At 47.9% G+C, this 27,299-nt stretch overlaps 1 protein-coding gene across 1 annotated transcript; it reads left to right on the top strand.

Moving 5' to 3' along the window:
• Nucleotides 1-2,789: 2,789 nt before the first annotated feature.
• ARHGEF33 (Rho guanine nucleotide exchange factor 33) lies at nt 2,790-25,527 on the top strand (the record flags this gene model as incomplete). Its single annotated transcript, XM_084202549.1, has 15 exons — nt 2,790-2,811; nt 6,090-6,139; nt 11,500-11,664; nt 13,260-13,381; nt 14,213-14,355; nt 15,331-15,390; nt 16,000-16,215; nt 16,827-16,956; nt 17,677-17,809; nt 18,555-18,638; nt 19,383-19,466; nt 20,174-20,322; nt 21,183-21,368; nt 23,047-23,800; nt 25,390-25,527. The coding sequence occupies 15 exons, from the start codon at nt 2,790-2,792 to the stop codon at nt 25,525-25,527; spliced, it is 2,436 nt and encodes an 811-aa protein (XP_084058675.1).
• Nucleotides 25,528-27,299: the final 1,772 nt, after the last annotated feature.

Here is a 27,299-nt window from a genome sequence, read left to right on the forward strand (position 1 = left end):
TCCTGGTTTGCCTGGAGCAGGAGGGGATGGAGGTTTCCCCGGTGTCCCAGTTTCAAAGAGTCACTCCTGAGCTCTGCAGAGGACACAGACTGTGCTTAAACATGTCCTTAATAGACTAGGCAAAAATATGCAAAAATGAAATCAATTAATTTCCAGCAAAATGCTGTTTTCTTTGTTTTCAGTGAAAACAGAGGAGGTTCATGTTTCTTACATATCTGTTTTGTCTTGGCTACTTGTTCCTCTTCCCCCAGCATTGCAAAAGCAATTCTGAATTTTAAAACTAACAGTTTCTGAATTTTTAAACTAACAGAACTTAACAGAACTAGTTCTGTTAAGCACACTAGTCCTAGTTCAAAAGCCCAGTCTCAGGAGTTTTCTGTGGTGCTGACTAATTTAAATTGGAAGCAAAGTTTTAACAACTCTGCTACTGAAGTTGAATTTATAAGTCTGTTTTGCTCAGAGACACACACTTAAATACGTTGTCCTCAAAACTTCTAGAGAGATTTAGCTATTTTAAAACAACTCGCAGTCTTGTCATTCTCTGGAATACCTAATACCAAAAAAGAAGGGTTTTTTTTTTGGGGGGTGGGGTTTGGGTGGGTTTTGTTTGTTTGTTTGTTTTTGTTGTTGTCTGTTTGTTTTGTTTTGTTTGTTTTTTTTTTGGTTTTTGTTTGGTTTTGTTTTGTTGGTTTGTCTTTGGGGTTTTTTTTTGTGCTGGAGAGGGCTAGAGCACAGAGCATAGGGTGAGAGGCTGAGTGAGCTGGGTTTGTCCAGCTTGGGGAAAGGAAGGCTGGGAGACTTCTATAGCCACCTGCAACTGCTTAATAGGGGTTGTAGTCCAGACAGCCCGGCTTTTCTCACTGACACAATGAAAGGACAAATGGCCATGGGCACAAACTCCAACAAAAGAGACCTTGATTGACCATAAGGAAAAAATTCTCCCTCATAGAAGCAGTGTAGCCCTGGTATGCAGGAGCAGAAAGGTTGAGAATTCTCTAACCTGGGACATACTTAGACCTTGACTAGGTGTGGCCCTGAGCAACCTGGTCTAGCTTTGAGGTTAGCCCTGTTTTGAGTCAGATAACTCCAGAGGTCCCTGCCCATCTAAACTCTGTAAGGACTCTAAGAGTCTTCAGAACAAAAAAATAACTGCTATACTATCAGCTGATTGAAAACAGATGTTACAAACTCTAAGATTTATCTCACTGTGGGAGCTTTCCCAGCCTATTTGTACAAATCCCACTTCAAAGGTCCCTCCATCTTTGCTCAGGTTTTCCACACACCTCACCAAGGGATCCTCTGTCCTAAGAAGTCAGTGGATCTTCTTAGCAAGTGATCTTCCAAACTGCTCTCTTACAAATAAGTTTATCTTTCATTAACTCTCAATCTTAAGATGATGCTTAACCTCAAGTCCCTCCAGTGCTGTGCTGGAAGCCTTTCAGTCCACACCATGCCCTCGAGCAAGAGGCCAGCTGGGTATTCTGTGGCACTGGTAGTGTCACCACCCTCCTCTCCTGGAAATTCCACACTCAAAAGCTCTCAGGTTTAATGTGTGAGACCCAAAGCTACACTGCTGACTGCACCAGAATCACCTGCTTCTGCTCTGACTCCCAGTAGCCACACAGGACTCTTGCATATTTTGCAGTTCTTCCATCTATTTAATGCTCTGTGCCTTTCTCTGTGCCTGCTTCCCTGAACACATCATCCCAGGCTTCTCTGAACCACCTTGGCAGAGCTGTGCCAGCAGAGCTGTGTGCCACAATTACGCTGGCCACTCCAGTCCCGTTAGCAAACCAAGGATGACTCACATCTGCCTTCTGCACAGCTGTGCCCAACAGGAATGGAGGTAGGAAGTTACTCTAGAGTCCTAAATCACATCTGGTCTCCTAGTAAGGATGGACAAAAGCAGACTTGAATCAAACCCTAGAAAGGGGAAGTGTGGATGTGGGGCATGGCCCATGTTGATAAGAGAAGTGTGAGCTGGTACAATCAATTTTTCCGTGTCTCTGCCCCTGTCATTAATCAGGCATCAGGGTCCTAATCTCAATAGCAGCTGAGTGATGAGATGCATTACCACGAGACTGGCTTGGGCACAGCATCATGCCCTGTTGTCCCTGGTTCCCACAGAGGCCACACCTCTGCACATCGAGGTGCCTTGCAGCACTCCCAGTCAGGGAGGCTGTGGACAGAGAAAGCAGGTACAGCAGGACAAGTGCCTCCTAAGGTGCTGGCAGAATTGTGCAGCAGCATTCTAAAGGCAGTATTTCTGTGGCCCAAACACAGGTCTGAGGCAGATTTTTGTTGACTGGTTGCCTAGCAAAAAGCTGACTCTTGGATGCAGAACACCCATGCAAGGTGTTCATGTGCTGTTCGAACTACAGCATATTTTGATTCAGTGTTCATACAGGAAGTATCTTGCTGAGAAGAGAGTCTCTGTGGGACTACATAGAACCTTTTAGTCCCCTGTCCATGGAAGCACAAATGCCTTGGGCTGGGAGGGAAGTGTTTGTACCAGCATCCACTCTGTGGAGGCACTGTGAACCCAAACAGATCTTTAGGATGCTTCATTCTCTCTCAAATCCCTTCTCCTTTCTCTGTTGTCTGAACTTTGAGCAGCTCTGCTCAATAAACCCTTTCTGCATCTTTCTGCACTCAGGGTTCAGATCAGCTGACCCACCCCAGGGCTCACATGTGGGCAGCTCTAAGCCATGGGATGTTCCCAGTGACCAGCCAGAACCCTCCCGAGTGAGGACAGGAGTCCCTGCGAGGACGCACACCCCACAGCAGCCATGGACACAAACAAACACGAAGGTAAAGCATCCTCTTATTTCACTTCTTGCTCGTATGAAAGACAGCAAGAGAGAAACATGCTCTCATAGGAGCTGTCTGCTGGCCACCAGCCAGGCCCCTGAGAGCACCTCTCAACCATGGCAGCTGTGGGCAAATGTTCAGTACTTTCAGTTCTTAGAAATATCTGGGGGTTGACATTTTTATTTCTTATTTTAGAACCATCTCCCTCTCCTCTCTGGAAAATACTCCTGTGGCATATGTAATGTCCAGTGTGGGAAGTCATTCCTTTTCTTGCCTCGTGCCCCATTTCTGCCTTAGGATGTAGAAACACTTCTGACTGTCCAAAGCTGTGTTTCACATGAGGGTGCTGTGATGAAGATCTGCTTCTCTCCCCCATGTGCTTTGTAGAGAAGGGTTCTTGTTCATATCGGTGCCACAACACAGATATCTGCACCAATCCCAATCTTGCAAGCACCAAGATGTATCCAGGCCACACTGCTTGCATGCAATTAATCCTTGCTAAGGTTGGCTGCATTCTAGAAAGTCTGCAAAGCTCAAATCCAGGGTTTTAGTGGTTACTAACTTCTTTCAGAGGAATGTGGTATTTGCTTTCCACCCCAAACCCCCTGCATTGTGCTTTGCCTTGCCACCTCAGAGGCCCTGTGTCCATATGGTGAGGAACTCTTGGAAATATGAGCAGGGGGAGCAGCTCTAGGAGTGTCCACAACTGTCAGCTCAGGAGAGAGACTGGACCACCTCTTTCCCTCTTAAAAGGTGCTTGGTGGTACTACTATTCATTGCATAGTTATCAGAAAAGTTAATTTCTCTCTTATTATTATGATTATTCTAATTTGATGAAATTAGGTCTATGTACCTAGGCCCTTACACTACAGCAGGCTGAAAAGGAAATTATCTCTGGGATTTTTTCCAATTAATTGTTATGTCCTCATGGGCTGCAGATGTTCACTGCAGAAACTGGGAGATGCACAAAGTCCCTTCTTTCCCACAGTGAGACTGTGAGGAGCCTCCTCTGCTTCAGCTCTTTGCAGTGACTTTATAGAAATGATCTGGGTTTTGACTGGGTGCATTCAGAGAGTGCTCATGGCAAAGGTGGAAGTAAAGTCACAGTAGCAGTGATCCTCTCCCCAATTCCAGTCGCACTCAGGAGCAGTTCCTCACTTTTAGTATATCCAAGGACATTACAGACTGATGCACAATCAAATCCACATGAAAGATCCCTACAGATAACTGCAGGACATGGTTCAAGCTCTGTGTTATGTATCAGATTGATAGACACTCAAAGAAAATTTGAGGAGGCTCTTCTTTGCTGTGCTGTGCTTCTACCTGACACCTCCAGTCCTTCACAGAGCTCTGCACTCAATACACCCACCCATGTTGTAAAAACAGCATCTCCTTGTCCTCCCAGCACCTGGTTTGTGTTGTACTATTGATTCAGAAACAAGTCCTCTTGCTCTCTTTGAGTCAGTCCTTACTATCCCCCAGCATGAGCCCAACAAAACTGGCATGGGCCTCAGTTTCCATGATTCAAGAGAATCACTGTACACAGAGCCCCAGCTCCAGGCATCAGGAGAAACTTCTGGCCAAAGGTCAGTTCCTAATTCATGTGGTTGCAGAGAAAATCTGGAAAAAAAGAACCAGAAAGACCAAAGCTGAAGATGAAAACAACCTGTAATTTAAAAATTGAAATGTGGGACTTGGTGCAGGCTGGCTGATGAGTTCTGACCCAAAACAGCTGGCAGTTTGCAGTCAGAGTCACTTCTCCCAGTCAGCCTGCTGCTTCTTGTTTTCCCTAGCTGGAAGCATGAGAGGGTATTTCCCAGAGGCTCAGTGTCTGACCCAGCTATTCAACCCCACAGCTGAGAGAGCCACTAGCACAGGCAGGAAGTGGCACATGGACAGAGAGGAGCACACTGCCTCTCTGCCTCTCCCTTCTGCAATTCATTGGGGAATTTGCTCAAGTTCCTCTGAATCAGGACAAATTCTAGAGACTAGAACAGGGCCATTTCTTAGGTGTCCTTGCTGGTAACCCACATTCCCCCTCAGGGGTAAAGAAAATCAGAATGGAGCTATGCCTTGTATAGCTCTGACTTCCAGGCTTCAACTTTCCACTGGCTGACTGTGCAGAGTCCTCCCTACATGCTTTTCCAGCCTCTGCAGGATTGCATTTCCATGGTCTTAAAGGCCCAGGTTGGAAAAGCACCAAGCATCTGTAGCCAGCATGGAAAGAAGGAGCTTGGCTTTCCCTGGAGTTGGGCATGGGGTTACTGGTCATGTCTGTGACTTAACAGCAGAGGCAAATCCTTGGAGGCAAGGGAAAACCCATCTCAGGAAGTGGCATTCCCAAGGGGAGGCAGTCCAGACGAGGAACAGAGTAGCATGGTGTTTTCTGGGAGTGAGATCCAGCCAGGGAGCCTGATGGAGGGAATAATACCAAGGCCATTGGACTGCAGTTGCCTCAAAGGGCAACGGCAGCACAGCCAGAGGAGATTTCTGTCTGACAACTGAAGGTTTCTGCAAAGACAGTTGGACTACATGACCTTAAAAAGGTCCCTTCCAACTCAAATGATTCCATGATTCTAGGATTAATGCCTAGAGATGTCTCTGCAGTGTCCAAAATACTTCTGCAAAATAGATTTAATCTCCTCCATCAGCTAAGTCTGTTTCAGCAATGTTAAGTTGTATGAGATCAACTGGGATCACCATACCACAAACCCCCAGGAATGACAAAACCAATGAAAAGGTGTAATTTTGGGAGGTTAGAAAAGACATCATTACTGCTTGGATTGCATTGTGACAAAATAAAACTTAAAATTTTCAGATAAGGTATTTTGCCTTTTGTGGAGGTAATAGAAATATGTACAGATATAGTAGAGGACAAAATTGACTGTTTCAGTAGAGAAACAGATCAGTAATGCTTTAGGACAAAAAAAACCAACAAAACCCTGTTAGCTAAGGTTGGTACACAGAATTACACTTCACAGGGAGCAATTTAGTCCTAATTGCACATACAGGCTTTCTCACTTCCTTACATGGATCAACTCTGGCCAGACAAAGGACAGCAAATAAGGTGAATTTAACATCTGAATTTAGGTGAGTCATTCCTATTTTATAACTGCAGTTTATTTTACAAATGATATGGTGTTCAGACCTCCTAAAGTGAGACTTGAGTCCTTTAAAACTGATTTGTTCCTCAAGAGGGACTTCAAACCCTCTGTTCCAGTTATTTATAGCAGCCATTATAAGTCATTTTAATTGACTGAAGTTCTTTATTCCCACAGGAGGGACTGAAAGTGTGCCTGTGAGTACCCCTGCAACACAGATTTCCCAGGTAAAGATGAGCAAAATGCCCTAAATAACTACAAGAGTTTAAAGAGTTACTAATATATAAACAGTAGTTAAAAGCTAAATTAAGTTGAAGGAAAAATGTAGGCATTTACCAGAAACATGGCAACCAAAACACTGCATGAATAAATATCACACATCTTGGGCCTCATCTTAAAAGACCTTTCAGTAAAATTTCTCTGCTCACAACCAGTTGTATTTAGACAGGTGATTTGTGAGCTCAGCTAATTAAGCAACTGACATCATTAGCACCAACTAGAGAATGTCAATTCACTGGGCTTGGGGGAGATTTCATGACTGAGCTTTGATGAGCTTTCAGCACACCTGATGAACTGTCCCAGGAGCAATGATCTGTTGACTGACATGGGGCAGGGGTGTCTTATGCAGCTGGGGCCCAAGTCTTCTCTGGGGCTTTGGGTTATCCTGGCAGCCTCCCAGCCTCTCAGACCATGGAGTGCTCTTGCCTGATAATCCAGAGCAGCCGGAGCGTTGAGTCTTTCTCCATGTCTTTGTCTGGCCTCCCAGCTAGAAACCCTGGTGATCGGTTCCTCCTGAACTCTGTGCCTTGTCTTTGGGCTAACATTTTTGCTGCAATTGGACACCACAGATGCTGTAAGGTTGTCTATGACCACAGCCCAAGGACTATCCATCCTGAAAGATGCAGTTTCAGCCTTTCCACAGTGATGTTTCCTACTCATTTCCAGACTGCAGGAAATGTGATAGAGTTTTAAGCACTTTAATCCCTGGTCTGGTTCAATATGGAACTGTAATCTGAGAGAGGAAACATACCCCTGAAGTGGAAATCCAGACTATTTGAGACCTCCCTTGTCACCATTGCAACACTAATGTCCATAATTGTTTGCAAGTGCACCATGGCAAGTGGAGAAGGCACTGCTTTCCATGAACTACCCAGCACTTCTATCATCTCATCCTCTTTTCCCATCCAGACAGCTCCAAGGGTCCAGCACAGTGCATCCAACGTGCACCTGGGACTGTGTGCTGGAAACACCATGCACACATGTTGCTTTCCAGCTGACACGTGGGTACCTTAATGAATCCTTACATATCAGTCACCAGCTGGCTCTTCCCTTCTGCTTCAGCAAAGGCCCTGTGGATGGTACAGTTACCAAAAGGGACTGCCCAGATGTGGAACAAGGGCTGATGAGTACTTGCAGCTCCCTTTAAGTCATCCTTCTCTTCTGTACTTACTCTGCTGCTCTGACTGTATGCCTACCATCCTTGCCTAGGAATATATATGCTGGATATACTCCTAGCACCAGCTTCCTTACCACTGTAAATCACTGCAGCTCTGCTGCTTTCCTGCTGTGAGGCACTGCAACCCTTCCTAATGCTTGGCTGTAGGAGTGCTGCCCTTAAGCACAGGAGTTAGTAGCTGTTCTAAAAATTAGTTGTTTCCTGGTAAAAGCATGCGTCATGCAACTCAGAAAAATCAGATCCAGGGCTTGTGTCAAACACTGGACTTTGTGCCAGATTGGTTTCAGGCAGTGTCCTCAGGCAGCCCTCTTTTGAGATACAATGTCTGTTTACTTCTTCGGAGCAGCCCCAAAAGGTCTACAGTGATGGATGGGAGATAAGCTGGGGAAGCACCACAGACAGTACTCCTTCATGGCCACAGAAAGTTCTGCTCTTTTCAAGGGTATATTTATAATAGCAGAATTGTTCTGTGCAATATTTCTTTATCATGAGCCTGTTTTCTACTTCTTTTGACAGGCTTCAGCTCAAGGTCCCAGACAGCAGGTCCTGTTCTAATGTAGGACTTAGGCTGCTGCCATGGGTGCAGATGCAAATGGCCATCCCTGTGGAGACAGGGCCCTGGACGGCCTGGCCAGTGCTGGGGGAACCTGTGGGGACACAGGTACTCAGAGAAGCAAGGGCTCCCTCTCATTCTTTCAGTGGCAGCCAGGACAGTGACCCAGCTCACCAAGGCTCTGCTGCCCTCTTTCCCTCCCACTCCTTCCTTCCATAAACCATCCCGCCATCTGCTGTCCGCAACCATCCTCCCTGGGCTGCCTCAAAGCCTGAACAAATCTTTAGGCTGAAAGGACTGTTATTATCTTTTACAAATGTCTCAAATTGCTGGCACCCACCGAGAGAGGGGGGGAGACTCTGCAGTTTTGCTGCCTTGGCTCCGGGAAGCAGCATCAGTCCTGTGCACCCTTTGTGAACAACATGGCTTTTCCAGACAGAGCTGAAAAACATCAGGGCAGCAGGTGAAATAGGAGTCATGGGGCCCAAGAAAGACATACCTAAAGACACATGGCACTGGATGCCTCACTGCTTTGCTTTGTCAGGTTTGAGGGCCACAGTCCAAAGGGAGATGGGCGCTGAAATCTGTAGCTAAATTATTTAGATGCCTAAATGCTTTTTTTGAACAGTTGTTGGACAGGTTTGAAGGACTCCCTATGACTGTGCAGATTCATTTATCCTCTAGGCATTAGTTCAATTTAAGTTATTGTTTCTTAAATTCCACAACTTAAATGTTAAATTACATCTTTGCTCCCATGAATGAGTCAGGGCAATGCATTATGGTTTAACTGTTGCTGTATTACACAATCTGTCTTTTTGGTATGTGTTGCACTTAGAAACTTTAGAAACAAAGAGTTGACTTGACTTTCCAGAGGGTCACAAACCTGTGAAGTACCTCTCTGGTCCTGTAACCATAGGCCATCCCTGTGGAGACAGAGCCCTGTCACTTGGCCAAGACATGGGCAGGGCCTGATACCTCAATGGCTTCCATCTGTTTTAACAGCTAATGGGATTTAAAGGATAGTTTTCTACAGCTTGCTTTTAGAAATGAGCTCAAACCAAAATCCATAGCTACACCATGCTTGGCAAGAGTTTAAAGATAACATGCTGTTCCTGAACCACTTCACTTGATTTTGGATCAACTCTGCATCCAATGCAACAAGAATGTATTTCCCCTTTATGCTAACCCTGACCTGCTCAGGGTTTCAGCACTCCTTGTTCCATCAGACAAGCTCTGTGGCTGGTTGGTGTTTCTGGCTGCATTCATCCCTCAAGCAGCAACACAAGGATGCATTTCAGTGTCTGAAACAGCCACTGAAAGCTGCATGGGGCTGAGGAAGGATATATGGGGCAGGACAGACTCAGGCCAAGCTCTGGAGCACTGAAATGGTTACACAAAGAAACTAAGCTAGCACTGTCACCACAAAAGCAGAGATTGGCCAAAAGCAAAATTCCAAAATAACAGGTCACTGTCTGCTCTTAGATGCAGAGGATATTTCATCCAAGCTCTAATCCAAGTCTTTCCTTATGTTGGCTGAACTCTGCTTTCATAGAGTGTTTCAGTGCACATGGACACCGAATTCTCTGCAGTGGTCCACTTTTGCTGATGCTTTGCAGTTTCTTACTCTGAAACCTGAAGATCAGTAATGATTCCCATCCCTATACCCTTCAAAGGATCTGTGTAGTTTACCCCCTTTCTGGAAGCATCTGAGAAGGAGATGGCCGGGCTTTTAGGCAGAAACATTTCATTTTCAGCTTATTCTTCCCAGACCATGTTATCTCCAGGGCCAGCTCCAGGACTGCTCCACTGGTAGCAAGAGTTGGGGCTGTGATACCTCCATCCTGAAGCAGATCTCTAAAATGGATAGCATAGGTTAGAATGGAATAGCATATTCCAGTTGGAAGGGACAGATTTAGCAAATGAACCCTTGTCACTTGGAGGGCAGTGTGTGATGCCCAGCCCTGATGCAGGCTGGCAGACAGACTGTGCCTTGGCCATGTCAGCTCAGGGTCAGTGTCAAGCACCTGTGAGCAGGGATGGGAATATTAACATTTTGCACAGTCACGGTACTTTATAACCCTCCCTCCCCCTTCTCCAGGCACATATGTTAGGATGTCTGATGATGCCACAACCATCTGGGCTGAGATATCAGAATTAGTGTGGTAATTGTCTGCCCTAAGCAGCCCCTCTAACCCTTCAGGCTATGTTCACAGGTCACAGGGTGTCACTGTGGCCAGGAGGGGTGGGGGAAAATGTTCAGCCAAGGAGTCTGGAGCTCCAGCTGGCTTGGGGACTCAGGGTTTCATCCTGATGAAGGAAGATGTCCTCAGCCTCCTGCTCCCCTCTGCACTGTCCCAGTGCCTGTGGTTCCTATCAGTCCCACTCCTCCTAACCAGGCACTCTGGAAATGTGTGTCCAGCCAGCTCAGAGTGGGGGCTGTGGGGTGAGCGCTGGGGTAGGAGCGGGGATGGCAGGCAGACATCCTCTGTAAAGACACTGCCGGCCTTGACCAGAGGAGGCTGGTGCGTGCCATTGCCCCGAGGTATCGGAAGCCATCTCTGCTCCATTTGCAGGACTCAAGCGCCTGAGTTCCCGGGGTGGCTCTCCGCTTACCAGCAGTGCTCCCGTTTTGGACTCAGTTTATAACCAGATGTTAGGCCGAATTTCTGTTGTAAAGGTAAAAACCTCTGTGCCGAAGCACCTTGGGCCGCGACCTCGCTGTGGGCTTTGTGCAGGCAGGACGAGCCTCGCTCACAGCAGTGGGGCAGAGTCCAGGGTCACCAGCCCGAGCTGCTCCCAAGAGGGAATTCCCTGCTTAGCTCTGTGCCAGCCGCTGATCCCCCTCACTGCCCACCTCCACACCTGCCTTGTCTGCTTGCTCTGCCAGCCTGGCTTGCCCCAGTCCATCTCCTGCTTCACCCAGCTATCACTGGCTGCCTCCAGCTTAGGTGGTGAGCACCAGGGCCTCTAGGGACAGAAAATAGATAAGAGTGGGCACAGTGTCACTGTATACCAGGGGAAAACCTCCTGTTCCCTCCCCAGCACAAGTTAGAGCTGCCTCCTTCCGTGGAAAGGGCCTGTGGCAAAGGACAGAGCTTCTCCACAGCCCTTGGAGAGTGAAGGGTTAGACCTGTGTGGGGAGAGTACCAGCCCCACAAGCACGTGTGGGAGGAGGACTTGCTCAAAACCGGACACGTTCTTGATTGCTCAGCTGCTTTGGAGATTAATAATTTGGCTGCTGTTATTGCAAACCTTCTTGGCAGGTTTCAGGCTGTCCTCTCCTACTACAGGCGGACAGGCTGCAAACTGCCAGGGAGCCTGGAAAAACTCAAAAAAGTTTTTTAAAAAAATCTGAAAAAGGGGTACATCATTGATTGCCCAAGACAAACACCTCCTACTCTGTACTGAGGCTGTAGCAGGGGCCAAACCTCTCCCCATGTTTCCCAGCCATGAAAGAAGGAGGAGAAAGAGGACAGCACCTTACAGGATGGGTTACACCCAGCCTTTGTGACCCTCGGGGACACAAACACCTGAGCCGGGGAGGAGGGACTGAACCCAGCTGTTTGTGGTTGCTGTAGTTGCAGGCATTAGCCTCTGAGCTGAAGGCGGGTTTCACAGAAGCAATGCAGGAGCTGTCACGCATCCAGCATGGAGAGTATGCCCTGGAAGAGAAGGTCAAGAGCTGCCGCTGTGCCATGGAAGAGAAGGTGGCTGAGATGAAGAATTCCCTCAACACGTTCAAGGTAGGAGTGTGACCTGTGGGGAGGCTGCATGCATTCCACGTGAGCTTCCCTGGCAGAGGGAAGCATTCCCCTGCCTCTATCAGTGCTCCCTGTTTGCAAAGAAAATGAGTTAGCAATTGTTTTGGATACACCTGAGGTACTTCCTTTGGCTTTGGGTCTCCCCTCACTGCTCCAACTCACAAGTATCCCACACTCTGGCCTATTTAGCCTTCTTGACTGGCCATGAGGCAGTGCTGAGGCTTACCTGGGCACAAAGCAGCCCTTGCTCTGGGCTGCACATGCCGTGGGTTTATGGCCTGTTCAGAGGCTACTGCTGGGCCACTGTCCCACACCTCTCCCTGGGTCAGGTCTCCTGCATTTCCTGCAGGAACCAAAGCCACTGGGGAGCAGCAAATTAACACAAAACTCTAAAGCCTTTCGAAGTCGCATTTCCACATGGCTGGGAGGAAGTGCAGCCTGGTTTGATCTGGCCCAAGAGGATAAAGACAAAGGGCTGGAGAGACAGCCTAGCAAGAAGGCTTGATGTACACTTTAGACCAGCCAGTGTCTCCATGCAGAAACTGGATGATGAGACAGGCAGAGGAACTCTTTAAAAGTTTTTATTGCAAATTTTCCCCAGGGGGTTTTGCTGAGTCAATACCTTGTGAAGCTAAAGAGGGCTGCTTACTGGAAAAAGCCCATTACTAACCCTGTGACAGGGAGACAGATGGCACCAGGCAAAAGGAGCCCTCAGTGCCAAATGGGCAAGCAAGACAACAAAAAGGGCATATGGGAGAGGTCTCTCAGCAACCAGACACAGGCTTACCCAGGACATTGTCGTGGGGGAAAAGGAGATTTAAAATGCAGATACAAAGAATTATGCAAGCAACAGAAGGGACAAAGGCTCCTCTCACTCTGCTCATGCCCATGTTGGCTATTCAAACACTGAGCTCCCAGTGAAGTCACCTCCTTGCTTGGGGGAAATCCTTTGGTTTACATGAAACTCTTGAGTAGTTCTCCTCAATCCTGCTGCTCACGTTCATGGAACCTGCAGGAACTTCATGCATCAGAGCTCTACATCCGAGTAGGGCTTGGCTGAAAGTGCTTGAGGGCAGATAGACAGGGACAATATGGAGGGCCTCATTTCCTTAGGAAACCAGGCTAAAAGGGCAGATCCATGGCCTGACTGGCAAAAGCTTATACATGTGAGTGCTCACAGTGGGATCTGAACCAAGTGCAACATGTGAATACACATGCTGGAAAACTGCAGAGGGAAATGTGCTCCCTAAGGCCCACCTCCAAATGCTGTTAGGGGCAGGAGTCCTCCCAGTGCTTTCAGCTGGTGGTGGATGAAGCCCTGAGTCTCATCTCCCCCCAGTGCCTTGATCATGTGGCACCACGCTGGCTTGGGTGAGTTGCCTGTAGAATTAAGGATCACCACGTTGTGCATGGCACATGTCACAAATGCTGGCCTTGCAAAGGAAGAGTGTCTAATCACAGAGCCACTCTCCACAGCACCCTGAAGCACCTTCTGTGCACACCAGCCAGCACTCAGAGCTGTGCCACATAAGGCTGATGGGCACCCTGGGAATGCTGTGCTTTTGCCTGTTTCTCAGGAGGAACTCAGCGATGCAAAGTCAATGATTGAAGAAATCAGTGCCAAGCAGGAGGAAATGCAACAGAAAATTGAGCAGCTGCAGCAAGAGAAGCGGCGGGAATCACGGAAAATGAAAGCTAAGTAAGGGTCCAAACTCCAGGGTGCTGAAAATGCTAATTAGCAGTGGTGTCCATTTTGTTCCTTTCTGTATAGCATAATTTCTTAATTTTTTTTCCTGGCTGGATGTGTGTATCAACCCTGTTTATGACCAGAAATGCTTCAGTTCACCCCAGGCTCCTAGACACACACCTCACAGATCAAAGACAGAAGAAAAATGCTAACACCTCACTGTGATTCCAACAGCAAAACAGCCCCAAGCAGCTCCCTGCAGAACCAGGGCCTGGTGGAACAGAGACCCTCTAAAGACATGCTGGGGCTGTTGAAAGTCAGAAGCCTCCACCATTCAGACAACAGCACTGCAATTTCCCCTTCCAAGCTTGCAGGACTCAGTGGGCTCCTGATGGTGCAGTCCTGCTCTGCTTTCCTGTCACCAGCCTTTTCTCCTCTGAGCACAGTCAGAGAATGTTCTCACACTGATGGTGTGATAAAGCAGACAGCTGTCCAGCTTGGTCCTAATTAGCCTCCTTCTGAAAAGAGAGTTTTGATCATGAGTCTATACAGCTGCCTTGATGCAAACACTTTGCAAATCTAGGCTAGCCCCTCAGCTAATTAAGCTATTTAATTAGATGAAATACGCTCTGAAAAATAATAGACCTGAAATAACCTCCTGTAGCCAGTGGAAGTTATTTCCAGAACATTGTTCATGAACTACCAATTCCATCAAAGCCAGCTCCTTTCCTGGTGTCTGCTAGAGTTGTCCTATTTCTGACAGTGTTGGCCACAAATGTAGTGTAGGAGCTTCACCTGTAGCATTCAGACTTTCCAACCAGCTCGTTCTTTGTGTTTGTATAGGAGAGCACAGAAGGATGACCACGGGTCACAGACAGTGCCAACACCTCTCCAGGGCAGCCCGTTTCGATCCATCAACCTCCCAGAACCTGTGCTGATTAATGAAGATTTTACGAGTCTTTTACACAATGTGACTTATGAAAAAGGTAGGAAACAGAATAGGCAAATGCAGTGCCTTCCTCAGGAAAAAAACAGAAAAACATCACTGGGGTAACCTGGGTTCAGGAAGTATTTGCTTTGCAAACACTGTCTCAACAGCCACTTCTTGCCTCCTCCAAGGAGAGGGATACAGGCTGGATCTTCATTCCTGTAGTGCCAGTGGCACAGATACAGAACCAAATGGGGGCTCTTGATAAAAATCCTATTTTTGTTTCTGTGTGAGGGAACAGGGCACAGGAAGGAGAATCACATCTTGATGAAGAAAACACTGTCAACTGCCAAACACTTGGAAGTTGGAATCAAAGAAAAGGAGATGGACCAGAGCCTTTAATTCTATAATTGTCTGGTCTGTCACCTTCTTGCTGTTCAGATAGGAAGATAATAAAAACATAAAAATGTAAACAAAGGCAGAGATTAGATCATCTCATGTGCTGTTTTCTACTCTGTTTTGCTCAGAACCTGTCAGTTGTGGCCTTCCTCTGCCCTATGCTCTGAGGTGGTGTGTCAGCCTCACACCCCTCTTGCACAACCACCTTTCTCACCCACTTCTCCCACTGCTCCTTTCTTTCCAGTCTCATCCCTCTGCTCTTCAATAAGCTCCTTTCCACTCAAAATATCAGCCCTGTCTCTGTGTCAGGTTTCCATCCTCTTTGTTCTGTGTCAGGAGTATCCTCCACCCAACATGCACCTGCATGCCAGGAGAAGCCAAGACTGCTCACGTTCCTCTGCAGTCACACAGCACTGAGCACAGCAGGGACCCCACATTATCTGTCTTCAAGGGCTACAGACCTATGACAGGAGCCCAGCAGAAAAGATCCTCCTGACAGGAGAGTCCAAGAGGGGTGTTTTCATAGCAAAACTGTGAAAGACTGGAGGATTTTGCCCTACTGACAGGGCTTGGCAGGAAGAAGCAAGCTCTACAGTTGCCTTCTGTTGCTAAAGTTCCCTTTGTTCTTCAACAGTGTCTGACACCAGGATCATGCCCATGGGAGAAGGAGGTGTGAAAGTCATAGCAGGCCCAGGTAATAAAATATCAAGCATCAAAAGACAGCAGGACAATGGTTCAATTAGAGTGCTTGCTTTACTGCTCTGAAGAAATGCTTTCAGAGAAGGCATTTCACAGGGGTGTCTTTCACTCTGCCCTGTACTTCCATTTTCCTACTTTCAATTGAGATATGAGGCAAACCTGTGTCCTTGAAGTGTCTCTGGTGGTCAGTGCCAAGGACTTGGCAGAGAAAGCCTTTCTGCTGTTGCTTTCTTAGATTCTAAGTGCTTCTGCAGAAAGGAAGAATTGAGGCTTCCTGATGTGACAAAGAATAGTGAAAGCACCATTTTTCCCACTTGGGAAGAGAAGTTGTTTCTGCTTCTCTAACATATGTCTAATTTTGGATCTTATTTGGCTTGAAAATAAATGCTGGAAGAGTGCAAACCTTGTTCTGCTGAAGAGCTCACCAACTGCACTTTGTAAATTAACTCTACAAGGCTACAGCCCTTGTGAAGCCCAGAGAATGCTCCAAATTCACCTTCCAGTGCTTCAAATGGATGGGAACACAGCGTAGCTGCTTGCTGTAGTGTAACCTGTCAGAGAGATGCTGAGATGTCAGAGTCCATAGAGCTGTCTGTCATTGCAGGAGCAGCCATAGAGACAGATGACAGCCTCAAGCCTTCCCTGGCAACAGAGGGGCAGTCGAAAATGCATCTGCCATCAACAGTATGGAAGCAGCCCAAGGACACCAAGGACTGGGGAGATGAATACATTTCCAAAGAGCAACCCGAGAGAGGCAAAGACATGGGCCAAAGCAGATACAGCTCAGCAGACAACATAATATGTGAACCCTCTTTGGCTGGTAAGGAGTAGAAAACTCTGGCTAGAGAGGCTCAAAGCGGGTGTGAGCTGGCTGGTGATCAGCATCCATGGAGGGAGACACACAGGCCAGTTTCTGCTGCTGGGGGGAATCTCTCAGGGCCTCACACTCCAAGACCTCTGGCCCTTGCATTTGTTGGGCTGTGTGACTGGCAGAACCACTCTGTACCCAGGACCACCCTTCTCCTTTCCAAGACCTGTCAGGTTCAGAGTACTGATGGGATTGCAGCAGAGTAGGTGCTTAAGTGAGTGAAAAATACAACTGCTCATTCTGCACGGTTTCTTCAGGATGGGAAACCCTGATATGAGTTGTTTTGCCTTTGATTGCTTGTTTTGTTATTCTTCAAAAAAATTTTGTACTCATGGGGGAAATACATCTGCTTTGGAGCTTTCTTAGCAAACTGAGGCACTGGTCATGGCTGGGGCATGCTGTACCATCAGGGTGGAGTTTTACATTTTGGGTAAAGAAGACACAAAAAGATGAGACATTAATATAAATTTTAAACAAGTTTCTCCTTTCGTGATCCCTTCACCAGTCTAACATGCAGCTGTCAGTATTTTCTATTTTTAAACTTAACCCTTATCTTCTGGAAGCCAAAAGGCAGAACATCGCCTTGGAGCTGCTGGAGTCAGAAAGGAAGTACGTCATCAACCTTTCCCTCATCCTGAAGATCAAGGCCACGCTGCAAGGGCCAGATGTGAAAAGAAGCACCAAAGAGAGAAGGTATTTGATGTAATGTGCTCTCTGTCTTTTGGAGCCTTTTCTTCAGTCAATATTACTTCTGCATTATCGCCTCACAAACTTTTCTTACATCCACACAGAGATCTTTGAACACTTAGTTTATTTCTAGTTGAAAACTGGAGGCACGGGGAGGTTTTTGGAGTCATTATAGACATTCCTGCCTGTCCCTTGCATCTCGTCCACCATCTTCTTTCTGATTCTGGGTGAAATCAACATGAAGTGGCAGAAAGGCAGTGGCACATTTTGACCAGCTCTGCATCAATGGGTTGTCTTGTGAAAGGGCCTGACAAATGGGACAACACAGAAAGCTGGGGAGCTCTCCTCCAAGCTCTCAGTGGGATGGCTCAGGGCTATGGTTCTGCATCACCAGCCACAGCAACATTGCCTTTTAGTGCCGCTAATTCTGGTCAGCTACTCAATGCATTGCAAGGAAAGCCTAAGGAGCTTTCAAAACACTTTATTAATAGCCAGCTGGAGAGGGTATGTGAATGTACACAGCAGCCAAAACAGGACCCTCCAATGCAGCCAGGGTTCCAGCCACAGGAGTCAGTAATACCTGTGCTATTGTAGCAATAATATGTGCAGTCAATATTACATGTGCAAGGCTGTGCTGACCACTCAGGAATGTCCACTTCAGCAGATTTCACCTATTAGGGATGAGGTTTTGCTCAGTGTAACCAGTCTGATTTGGTCTCCCAACAGCTTTTTCCCCAACTCTTTGCGGTTCCTGGTGCAGCAGCACGTGGATTTACTGCACGCTCTCCAGGAGAGAGTCCTCAGCTGGCCACGACAAGGGATCCTAGGAGACATCTTCCTGAAGCTGACAAATGATGAGGTATGTTAAAGACCTCTCCAGAATCTTCTGTCATGTTTCATTACGTTTTGTTGAGATGTGGGTGGACCATGACACCTTGAACAGAGGGGCTGTGCTGTGCAGCTGTGGCCTGAAGGGCAAGGCCTTTCAGTAATCCTCTTGGAGCACAGTCCTGGGGCATGGCAGCCCCTCTGGTGCTCAGGGATCCCACATGCCAGACCCACCTGTGGGCAAGCAGCCTCATAGCACACCTCCATAAACTACATGAGACCCAGACCTGCTTGCAGGAGCCACACGTGAGTCTTGACAGCTTGAATGTCTGTATTTCCAGTGAGGGTGTGAAAAGAAAGGGGTTCTGATGCTCCCCTGCCCCAATACACCTTGCTCAGAGTTCTGACAAGCAGGTGGGCAGGCAGAGGCCCACATGGTTTGTTGCACTCACTTCTGTTGCCCTGGTGAGCAGCAGGGATGTGTAAAAACTCATCTGATACTTTATGAATTTTAAGAATCTTAGATAAGAAGAGCTTCTTACTGCCCAGCCTCTCTACCCCTCCCCACCTGCAGTAAAGCTTAACACACTGCGCTCAACAGCTGAACACATTTTTAAAACAGACTTTCCTGACAAGTTCCAAGCCCTGAAGGAGTAAAACAGCAGCCCTGCTGCATTGGTGACCTTCCAGCAGTGATGGTGGGGAATTAACAGTTTGGCTGGCTCTGTGACCAAAAACCTCTGTTAAGTTTGTGTGTTCTTTTTCTCTTTTGTCAGAATAATTTTCTGGACTACTACGTTGCTTACCTGAGGGACCTGCCAGAATGCATCTCTCTGATCCACGTGGTGATCCTGAAGGAGGTAAACTTCCTGCCTGCTTCCCAGATGTAATGGCAACATGCAAGCCTGGATCTCTTCCTGTTATGCCTGCACAAGAGAGAACTCTCCGGCCAATCCACTTGTTCTGTTTCCTGGAGGTTGCCGTGACTGACTGGCACCTACAAAAGGCAGCTTTGACACCTTCCTCACTGTCTGAAACCAAAGCAGCTTTTCTGCTGTGCCATGAAACAATGTTTCAGATTAAACCTCCCAAAAGTTTTCCTATGCACATGCTATCCAGACCTTTTCCAGGAACTGGAAAATGGAGGACTCATCCAAACAGAGGGATCAAGCCCTTTATAGAGAAAAGAGTCTTCACTTTCAGCTTCAGCTATTTGGTTCTGGATTCTTGGTTTAAACTTGGAAAGTTAAATATAAAGGTAGTTTAAAGTGCACTAACCTAACCCCATTTGCTTGCTTCCAAGATTATTTTAGAAGTCAATCTCATTTTGTTCAATTAATTTGAGCCTAAATTAAGAACTTCATTCTGAGCAACAGTGTTTTCTTGGGGTTTCCCTGAAACTTAACTAGTGCACTTTCAACGTGTCCCCCTACTTTATTAGGCTGAGTGTCCCTAGCAGATAATCCCCAACCTAAATGCCTGGTGTGCTCCTGTGAACTATTGTAACTCCTTACAGCATAACCACGCATTAAACCACAGAACCATCTGGAAAGAGATGTGTTTTATGGGTGGAAAAGACTCTTAAGTCACTTTCTCTATTTCAGGTAGAAGAGGAAATCAAGTCTGATCTCTACATTTTGTTCTTTCATATAGTCCAGCGAATCCCTGAATACCTTATTCACCTACAGGTAGGGCTCCAGGATGGAAACTCTGTTGTTGACCTCTAATCACATCAGGTGACTTTTAACTCAGAGCTGGTATTTGGGCCTGTACAGGTACAGGGTCCTGACAAACCCAATGAGTTCTTTGAAGGAAAAAAAAACCTTTTAAAGGGAAAGCCAGCTAACAATAGGTTTAGTTTCATATTTTTCAAATGAGGCTTGCTTATATTTGCCAGTGTCTCCAATTGGCCTGAGAGAAACAGCTTTTGTCCCCTGGGAAGCCAAAGGCTCTGCTGCTCTGGGAAAACAGGAGGCCAGAGATGTGACACATCTGAGAGGGCTCCTAGGGCCCAACAACCTGTCCTACAGAGAGATGGCTGATAAAAAGAGTTCTGGTTCACAGAAAGCTTATCTGAATTGTACTGGAACATTTCAGACAAGGCAAATACACAGAAAACAAGCCCTAGAAAATCAAAACATTGGTTTATTCACCCTAAGCTAGTGCATTACCCACACATCCCATGATTACATTTACAGAGGTTCCTTGTGCATTTGCACTGGACTAGTGGGAGGCAGGCCCCATCCAAGTCCCTCAGAAACTCATGGTGCCTAGCAAAGCTCCCCCAGGGCACTGCCATGAGCACTCCAGAGCCCTAATCCATGGTTCCAATAGTGCCTCCTCCCCAGAAAGGGTCAGGACAGCCCCAAACAGCCTGCTCTCTTCTGTGCTTCAGAATGTCCTGAAGTTCACAGAGCAAGAGCACCCCGACTATTACCTGCTGCTGGTGTGCGTGCAGCGCCTCCGGGTGTTCATCTCACACTACAGCCTCCTCTTCCAGTGCAATGAAGACCTGCTGATTCAGAAGAGGAAAAAGCTGAAGAAGTAAGCACAACATCAGCTCATTCTCTCTGTCACCAGGGAAGGGGGGGGGTGGGGGAAGCCTGGCAAACAGGGGGTTTAGGTCCAGGCAAGATCAAAAGGCACATTGCTCTGTTGAAATAAAACAAAGCCCTTTGCATCTGAATGCTGCCGAAGAACCACTGTTGGCATTTGCCCTCCAGACTGAGGTTAGACTTGCCGTGGGCCCTTCTGCCTAACTCTGAGAGCAAAAAGAAAAATCACTTCTAAATCCTTCTAAATAAAGCAGCTACATGTTTCATGGAATCATTTGATTCCTTAAGCTGGTGGCAAAGTCATTCCCCAGTGGGAAAACACATGGGGATTTAGCTCTGGCAGCTCCAAGCCCTGATGAGGGTGAGGACTGTTTCCCTTATGGACTGAGACTCCAAAAGAATGGTGTTATTTTACTGGGGGAGGAGGTAGGAGAAACAAAAGTCTCCCATAACCTATTTAAGTTGAACTATGACAGAAATTACCCTAAATGTAGATTCTCAAGTTGCAGTTCAGAACAATTCCTTGAAATCAAGGCTTTTAGTAAAAATCAGAATCTGCCTTTGCTCTTTGTGATGATTTACCTGAGGAGTAGGACAAGATCAAATTTCAAGGGAAGCTTCCAAGTATGGAGGATGGTAAAGGGCTGGAGCAGATTGCTGGGGAGGGACTGCAATCAGGAGAGGTGTTAAGAACACCACAGAAAGCAGGATGCCCTGCTGGCTGGAGCAGAATAGGTGGAACAGGCTCTCCTTGGGGTGGGCAGAGGTGAACAGGAATATTAAGGTCCCTCCCAGTCCTGTTTTCTGTGATTCTACACGCTCGTGCTCATTCCCTGCCTTATTTCTTAGCCCGACGATGGATTTCTCCTCCCTCAGGTCATCCCTGGTGAAGCTGTACAAAGGTCTCACCTCCCAGTGTACAAGCCAGGAGGTTTCTCCAACACCCAGTGCAGCATCAATGCGAGACAGTGGGATCCACACTGAAGAGGCCATCCAGTCATTCCCAGCAGCACCTTCCTCTGGCACAACCACCCCGTAAGCCTGTTGTCCTTGTGGGCAGCTTTCAAAGTAGGCTGAAAATTCTCTCCTCACCCACACCATGCCAGTGACACCAGGCAGCTACAGGCTGTAATTTCCAAAACCACTCTCTGTATATGGATAGAGAGATGAAGGGCGGGCTCCATCCTGCTATCCCCTACTGTGTGGTTTACAAGCAGGGGATGTTTCAGAGCTCTATCCAGTGCTAAGGCACTATGTCAGGGAGGACGTGAATTTGTTTAGGCCTGACAGTGGTGTGCACAAGAGCACTCTGCAGTATTCACTGTCAACATTACAAGAGCTGGGAAACAGGACCAAGGTCTCAGAGCAGGGAAAAAAATACTTTTCCACACAGCACATAACTAAATGATATGATTCACCATTACAAGATACAAGTACAAAATGGGTTCAAAAAGACACAAGACTAAGTCAAGACAGACACGGCTACTGGTAACACCTGAAAATCTTCACAGAATCACAAAATATTCTGAGTTAGAAAGGACAAGAATCATTGAGTCCAACTCCTGGCCCTGCACAGAACCATCCTTAAGAGTCTCACAGTGTGCCTGAGAGCTTTGTGCAAGCACCTCTTGAACTCTGTCAGGCTGGTGCTGTGACCGCTGCCCTGGGGAGCCTGTTCAGTGCCCAACCACCCCCTGGGTGAAGAAACTTTTCCTAATACCCAACTTAAGCCTCCCCTGACACAACTCCAAGCCATTCCCTCAGGTCCTGTCACTGGTCACCAGAGAGAAGAGATCAGTGCCTGCCCCTCTGCTGTCCCTCATGAGGAAGCTGCAAACTGCAATGAGGTCTCCTCTCAGTCTCCTCCAGGCTGAACAGACCAAGTGATCTCAGTGACTCCTCATATAGTTCCCCTTTGGCCATTTCCAGCCTGATAGGTGCCAAAGAAGATGATGGTCAGAGAAGCACTCCAGACTTACCTTTATTCTTATGACAGCAATTTGTGGCTATTGTGCTTTCTTATTTAAATACTAACAAGAGTTTGGCTGCATCATTCCCAGTCCCCCTCTGTTAGCAGTTATAGATCAGTCCTTAGCCTCCTTCTCCCCAGGCTGCCCAAGCCAATCTCCCTCCTCTCACAGACAGATTGCTCCAGGCCTCCACCTTGGTAGCTTCAGCTGGCACCACCCCCACATGCATCCTGAGCTGAAGACTCAGCTGGAACACATGGAGGGTAGGAGCCCTCCAAGTACTCCTGACACGTTTTGGGGACAGAGTCACTTTACCTAAGGGAGCAACCCAGTCCACCTGAAAAGACAACCAGACCTCAGGAAAGTGAGGCACACCTCCTACATTACAGAGAGAGAAGAAAAGTTAGAATCTAAAATGCAGATGAGCAGGAGAGAGAGGGAGCAGTTGGCTTCTCATCTCAGTTTCTATTCATTTCATGCTGTAGAATATGAAAGTCAGACAAAGCTACTGGATAAGCAGTTCTGTCTTTCCAAGTTTGGTCCTCCTAACCAGCCAGGCCATTTCTGTAAGAGACACCTCTGTTACTGTTCTCCAAGACAGGAGAGTACCTTTTGGCCATAAAATCAACATAACAGGGCTGGGGGAGTGAAGGGGTGGAGGAAATTTATCATGCTGTCTCTGTCATCCTTCAGTATTCCACTTCCGTCTGTTTTTTTGTTTTGTTTTGGTTTTTATTTCTAAGGCATTTGATGCCGCAGATGAAGAAACCGCAGCCAACAGTGATGGAGAACATCCAGGCCGTAAAGCCCCCTGACTGGGAGATGGAAAGCAGAAAACACGAGAGGCCAGAGAACATCCTTGCCTCCTCTCAGCTGACAGAGCAGGAACTCAAGGCCTTGACAGCCCCCTTGCAATCCATCCCTGAAATGGAGTATGAAGCGCCACCGGCTGATGCGGTGGGGAACACCGAGAGAGCCATCAGAACCTCTGTGGAACTGCTGCAGGATGCCAGGAACTTTGCACCCAGCTACGAAGAGTTTGAATACCCTGGGGAGGTTTTCACCATGCCAGGCCCCTACGAAGATGACACCTTCCAAAACCTTGCTCTCTTTGAGAACTGCTCCCCGGCCTCTTCCGAGTCCAGCTTGGATATTTGCTTCCTTAGGCCTGTGAACTTCACCTCAGAACCGGAGAGGACAGACCATGCCTTGCAGCCACTGCCTAAGAGCTGCACTCCCGTGAGCAGCAGCACCTACAAGCGTGAGATGTTCCACAGCAAAGGGAAGCAGCTGAGCAGGTCCCTGAAGGAGCTGCCGCGCAGCGCGGAGGGCGTGAGCACCAGACTCTACAGCACACGGAGCAGCAGTGGGAGCCGTCTGCAGCAGAAGCAGGACAGGAATGTTCAGCCTCACATGATCTCAGCCTCATCTCGAAGCTCCCAAAGGAGCTACTTCCCCCCACAGAGAGGAGCGGGTGAAAAACCGAGCTTTTTGGAAGTAAGGAGGCTTAAATAGGAGGAGGAAAAAAAAAGGCACGTGGTGGTGCAGCAGCAGCAGGAGAGAGATCTGAGATACAGTTAGAGTAGAACATGCCAAAACAGCTTTCAAGCCCACACATTCCAAGACCTCAACTGCATGTACATGCCCAAGGGAGGGACAAGACGGCTCGTTTTCACACACATCTTCCCCAGGGACAAGCACGGGTTGAGGTGCACAGCTGGCTGAGCTAGAACACCTTTAAGACAAGGTAGCCTCTTGTGTGTCTCCACTGTCACTGAGCTTCTTCCCCAGGTCAATGTTCTGAGCAGGTCACAAAGTTTACACAAAGCTGTTCAAAATTAGTGCCGTGGTTGGCACCCAGTTAAACAGGTGCCTTTCCACCTGCTGTGAGGAGTGCTGGGTAAGTGCTGGATAAGTCATGCCAGTGTAAACCAGCATGACTTGGCCAAGCTCAGCCCATTTACACCAGCAGGGATCTGGTCCACAGGTTTTGTTTCACCTGTATTTGTTGCCTGGATTGTACAGACCTGTGTCAAACTCTGTGTGAGAACAGACAGAGCCCAGCAACTGTGTCCCTCAGATGGGACAAGGCAAACAGCACTGTAACCCTTCAGGGGCACCAGGTCCTGCAGGAGCAATGTTTCTGTAGCTTGCAGTGACTGTTCAGAATCAGCTTTGGACTGTCACAGCCAAGGAAGTGGAGGCCAAAGGTGCTCTGAGGTGCTTACATAGGAGTCTGTAGATGCAGATGATGATGGGAGATAGGTTCCAACAGCCTGACTGAAAAGGCAGCAAGGAAACTTCAAAACAAAATAATAAAAAAAAAAAGCCTAGTGAGTGAAGGAGGTGGTAGAAGGTTGAATAGGGGAGATGAGGCAGAGGGAGAAGAGCCATGGGGACACAGGCACCGCAGGGAAAGGGGCCAGTGAGCTCTTTGGCACTCACCTGCACAGAACTACGGCCCACAGCAGGGTGCACATGTGGAGCTTGTCTCCCCCACAGTGCAAAGGAAATCACCATGGCAGTGGTGGGCAGAACTGGAGAAAAGGGTCTTGTCCAGAGTCTTGCTGAGAGGAGCTTGGCACTCTCCCAGAAGAGGGACAGCTCTTTTAGTGCCACATTCACCACAAGGTGTGTGTGCTAATGAAGCCTTTTGCCCCAGCGATATAAAACCATGCTGCAGCAGAGCCAGTAGAAGAGTCTTTCACACCTTATCATAGCTCCAAAGCCTGATGCCTCCCTGCCCTAGGGAAGAAAGGAGAGGGTGGGAAGTTCTTCCAACTGCCCAAGCTGGCTTGCTCCCTCACTGGCAAAAGAGGCTAATGAGCTTCCCCTAAACGAAAAGCTTAGCAAGAAAGTCTCCAGCTCCCTCTAACAATGCTTATCCTTCTATTCCTCTGTCACTGCCTCAGCCCTAGAGCCAGCAACAAGCTCTCTGCAGAGGTACCAGTGTTGCTTCCCAGCCTTGTCAGCACCTCCTCACTCACCAGGTCCCTCCTAGCAGAGAGAGAGAGAAATAGAAAGAGAGAGAAGGGAACAAGAATGTGAGGTTGCAAATGCTGGTTAAATTGTCTTTTCCCTTTTAGGAGCTCCATGCAGAAGACAACACCAGGTTCTGCCAGAAGGATGACAATGAGCAAACATCCTTCAGCGACCACAACCCGCGGCACGAGCCCAAGGGGGGGTTCCGGAGCTCCTTCCGCAAGCTCTTCAAAAAGAAATAAGCAGCCCCAAGAAAGGCAGGCCACAGCCAAAGCACAGCAGTGCTTCCCCAGGTCCCCGAGGGTGGAGACAGACAGCAAGGCCCCAGGATCCCCCTGACTAACACAGAGGGTGGCAGGTGGGGGAGAGGAGACTCACGACTGCCTTACAAATGCATCCTGCTCTTTCTAGCACAGGGCAGGGCCAGGCTTTGGGTTGCAGTGGAGCTCAACCAGTGGGTCCAATAAGCACAGGAACTTGCTAGCTTTCATCTCTACCTGACTGAACTTCCCTCAGTTTTGGAAAGCTTTGGCCGAACCCTAGTATCTTCTCCTCCCCCTCATCCCCCAAAACTGCTTGATTTGCCATACATCTTTGCTCTTCCAAACTCAAGGCAGGTCTTATTTGGCCAGAAGTCTAAAATTCCCTTCTTTCCTCTAATTTCCAAAAAAAAACCACCATCAAAGATGCATTCCAGGAGGCCAGCTTGAATTACCCAGGTGGTTTGAGAAGGTCTAAGAAGCATCAGCTGAAGCACCTGAGCATTGCACTGCCTAATCAGCAACATCCATTCTTTTGGACTTCCATCACTTACTAAAATCCTTCTTCACCTTCTATGTGAATGCTTTTCCTGACTTGTGTCCTGCTGTAGGAATCACTGCTTCTGCTCTCAGAATCACCCATGTCTCCAGACAGGTGATGCAGGCTGGGCCCAGGGCCTGCCACAAGAGAGGCTCTTCTCCACCTTATCCCCAGTGTGGATCAGTGCAGACACTGGTAGTGCCAAACAGTGTCCTGGCTCCTGGTCTGTAACCTGGAATACACTGTGCTAACTCTTTGGCCTGACACCCTCATGAGCCTCATCACGTGCAGTTTTGGAAAGGTTCTTCCAGCTAAAAATTGAGGCACTAGGGCAGGAAAGTTGATGGTGCACCATGATCAGAGCCGTAGCCCTCCTTCTTGTGCAAGGACAGAGCAACGAGGCCACGCACAGGCCACCCTCCTCACACCTGGACGTGACAAACCCTCAGTACCTGGTCTCTGCAGAAGACTGAGAGAAGCTCTGCTGTGACACTCGTGTCACACACCAGCAGCGAGAGCACCACTGGCTCAGTGGGTTACCAGTGCAGTCCTGGTGAGCTCTGGTGTCACCTGAAGCTGGGACATTCTGAGGGCAGTTTCAAGAGCAACTGTGGTTTTATCACCTTGTTCTGACACACCTGGGACACTGGTCTGTCTAAAGGACAGCTTCACCTTAAAAAATTGTGAACTGTCCCCATGGGGCCAACAGCAATGCCTTGGGGGAAATACTGTGAGACTGGGGGCTTGGGACTCCCCGCATCAGCACAAGGGTGGTTGGTGTTTGGCCAAGAGAAGAGCACCCACCATGCTGTGTGGCTCTCCTGGCCATGGCAGCAGGACAGGGAGCCCAGAGCAGGTGTCCATGGATGCAGTGACCAATATCTCCTGCAGATGCAGGGCCCAGAGCTCTCCAGTGTTGACTGACCTGCACCTACCACCTGCTTTTCCTCCTCTGCTGGAGGCAGAGGGGGTGTGTGTGAAAAGGGCTATCCAGACAAGACAAAACTCATCCTTTACTGCAATCAAGGTTTTCCCAACATTTTAAGAATGTGACCAAGCAAAACCCCAAAGATTAAAATTTTTTAGCTTGTCCCTCTCCCATAGATTTTAATGAAACAAATATCCACTTTTCCTCCTTACAAAAAGGAAAGAAGTACTATACTTTCCTCCCCTAGATTTTGGAAACTACTCTGGGAAGATTTTTTTTAAATGT

This window comes from Fringilla coelebs, assembly GCF_963513975.1.
Source record: "Fringilla coelebs genome assembly, chromosome: 3".
NCBI classification, from domain to species: Eukaryota; Metazoa; Chordata; class Aves; order Passeriformes; family Fringillidae; genus Fringilla; species Fringilla coelebs.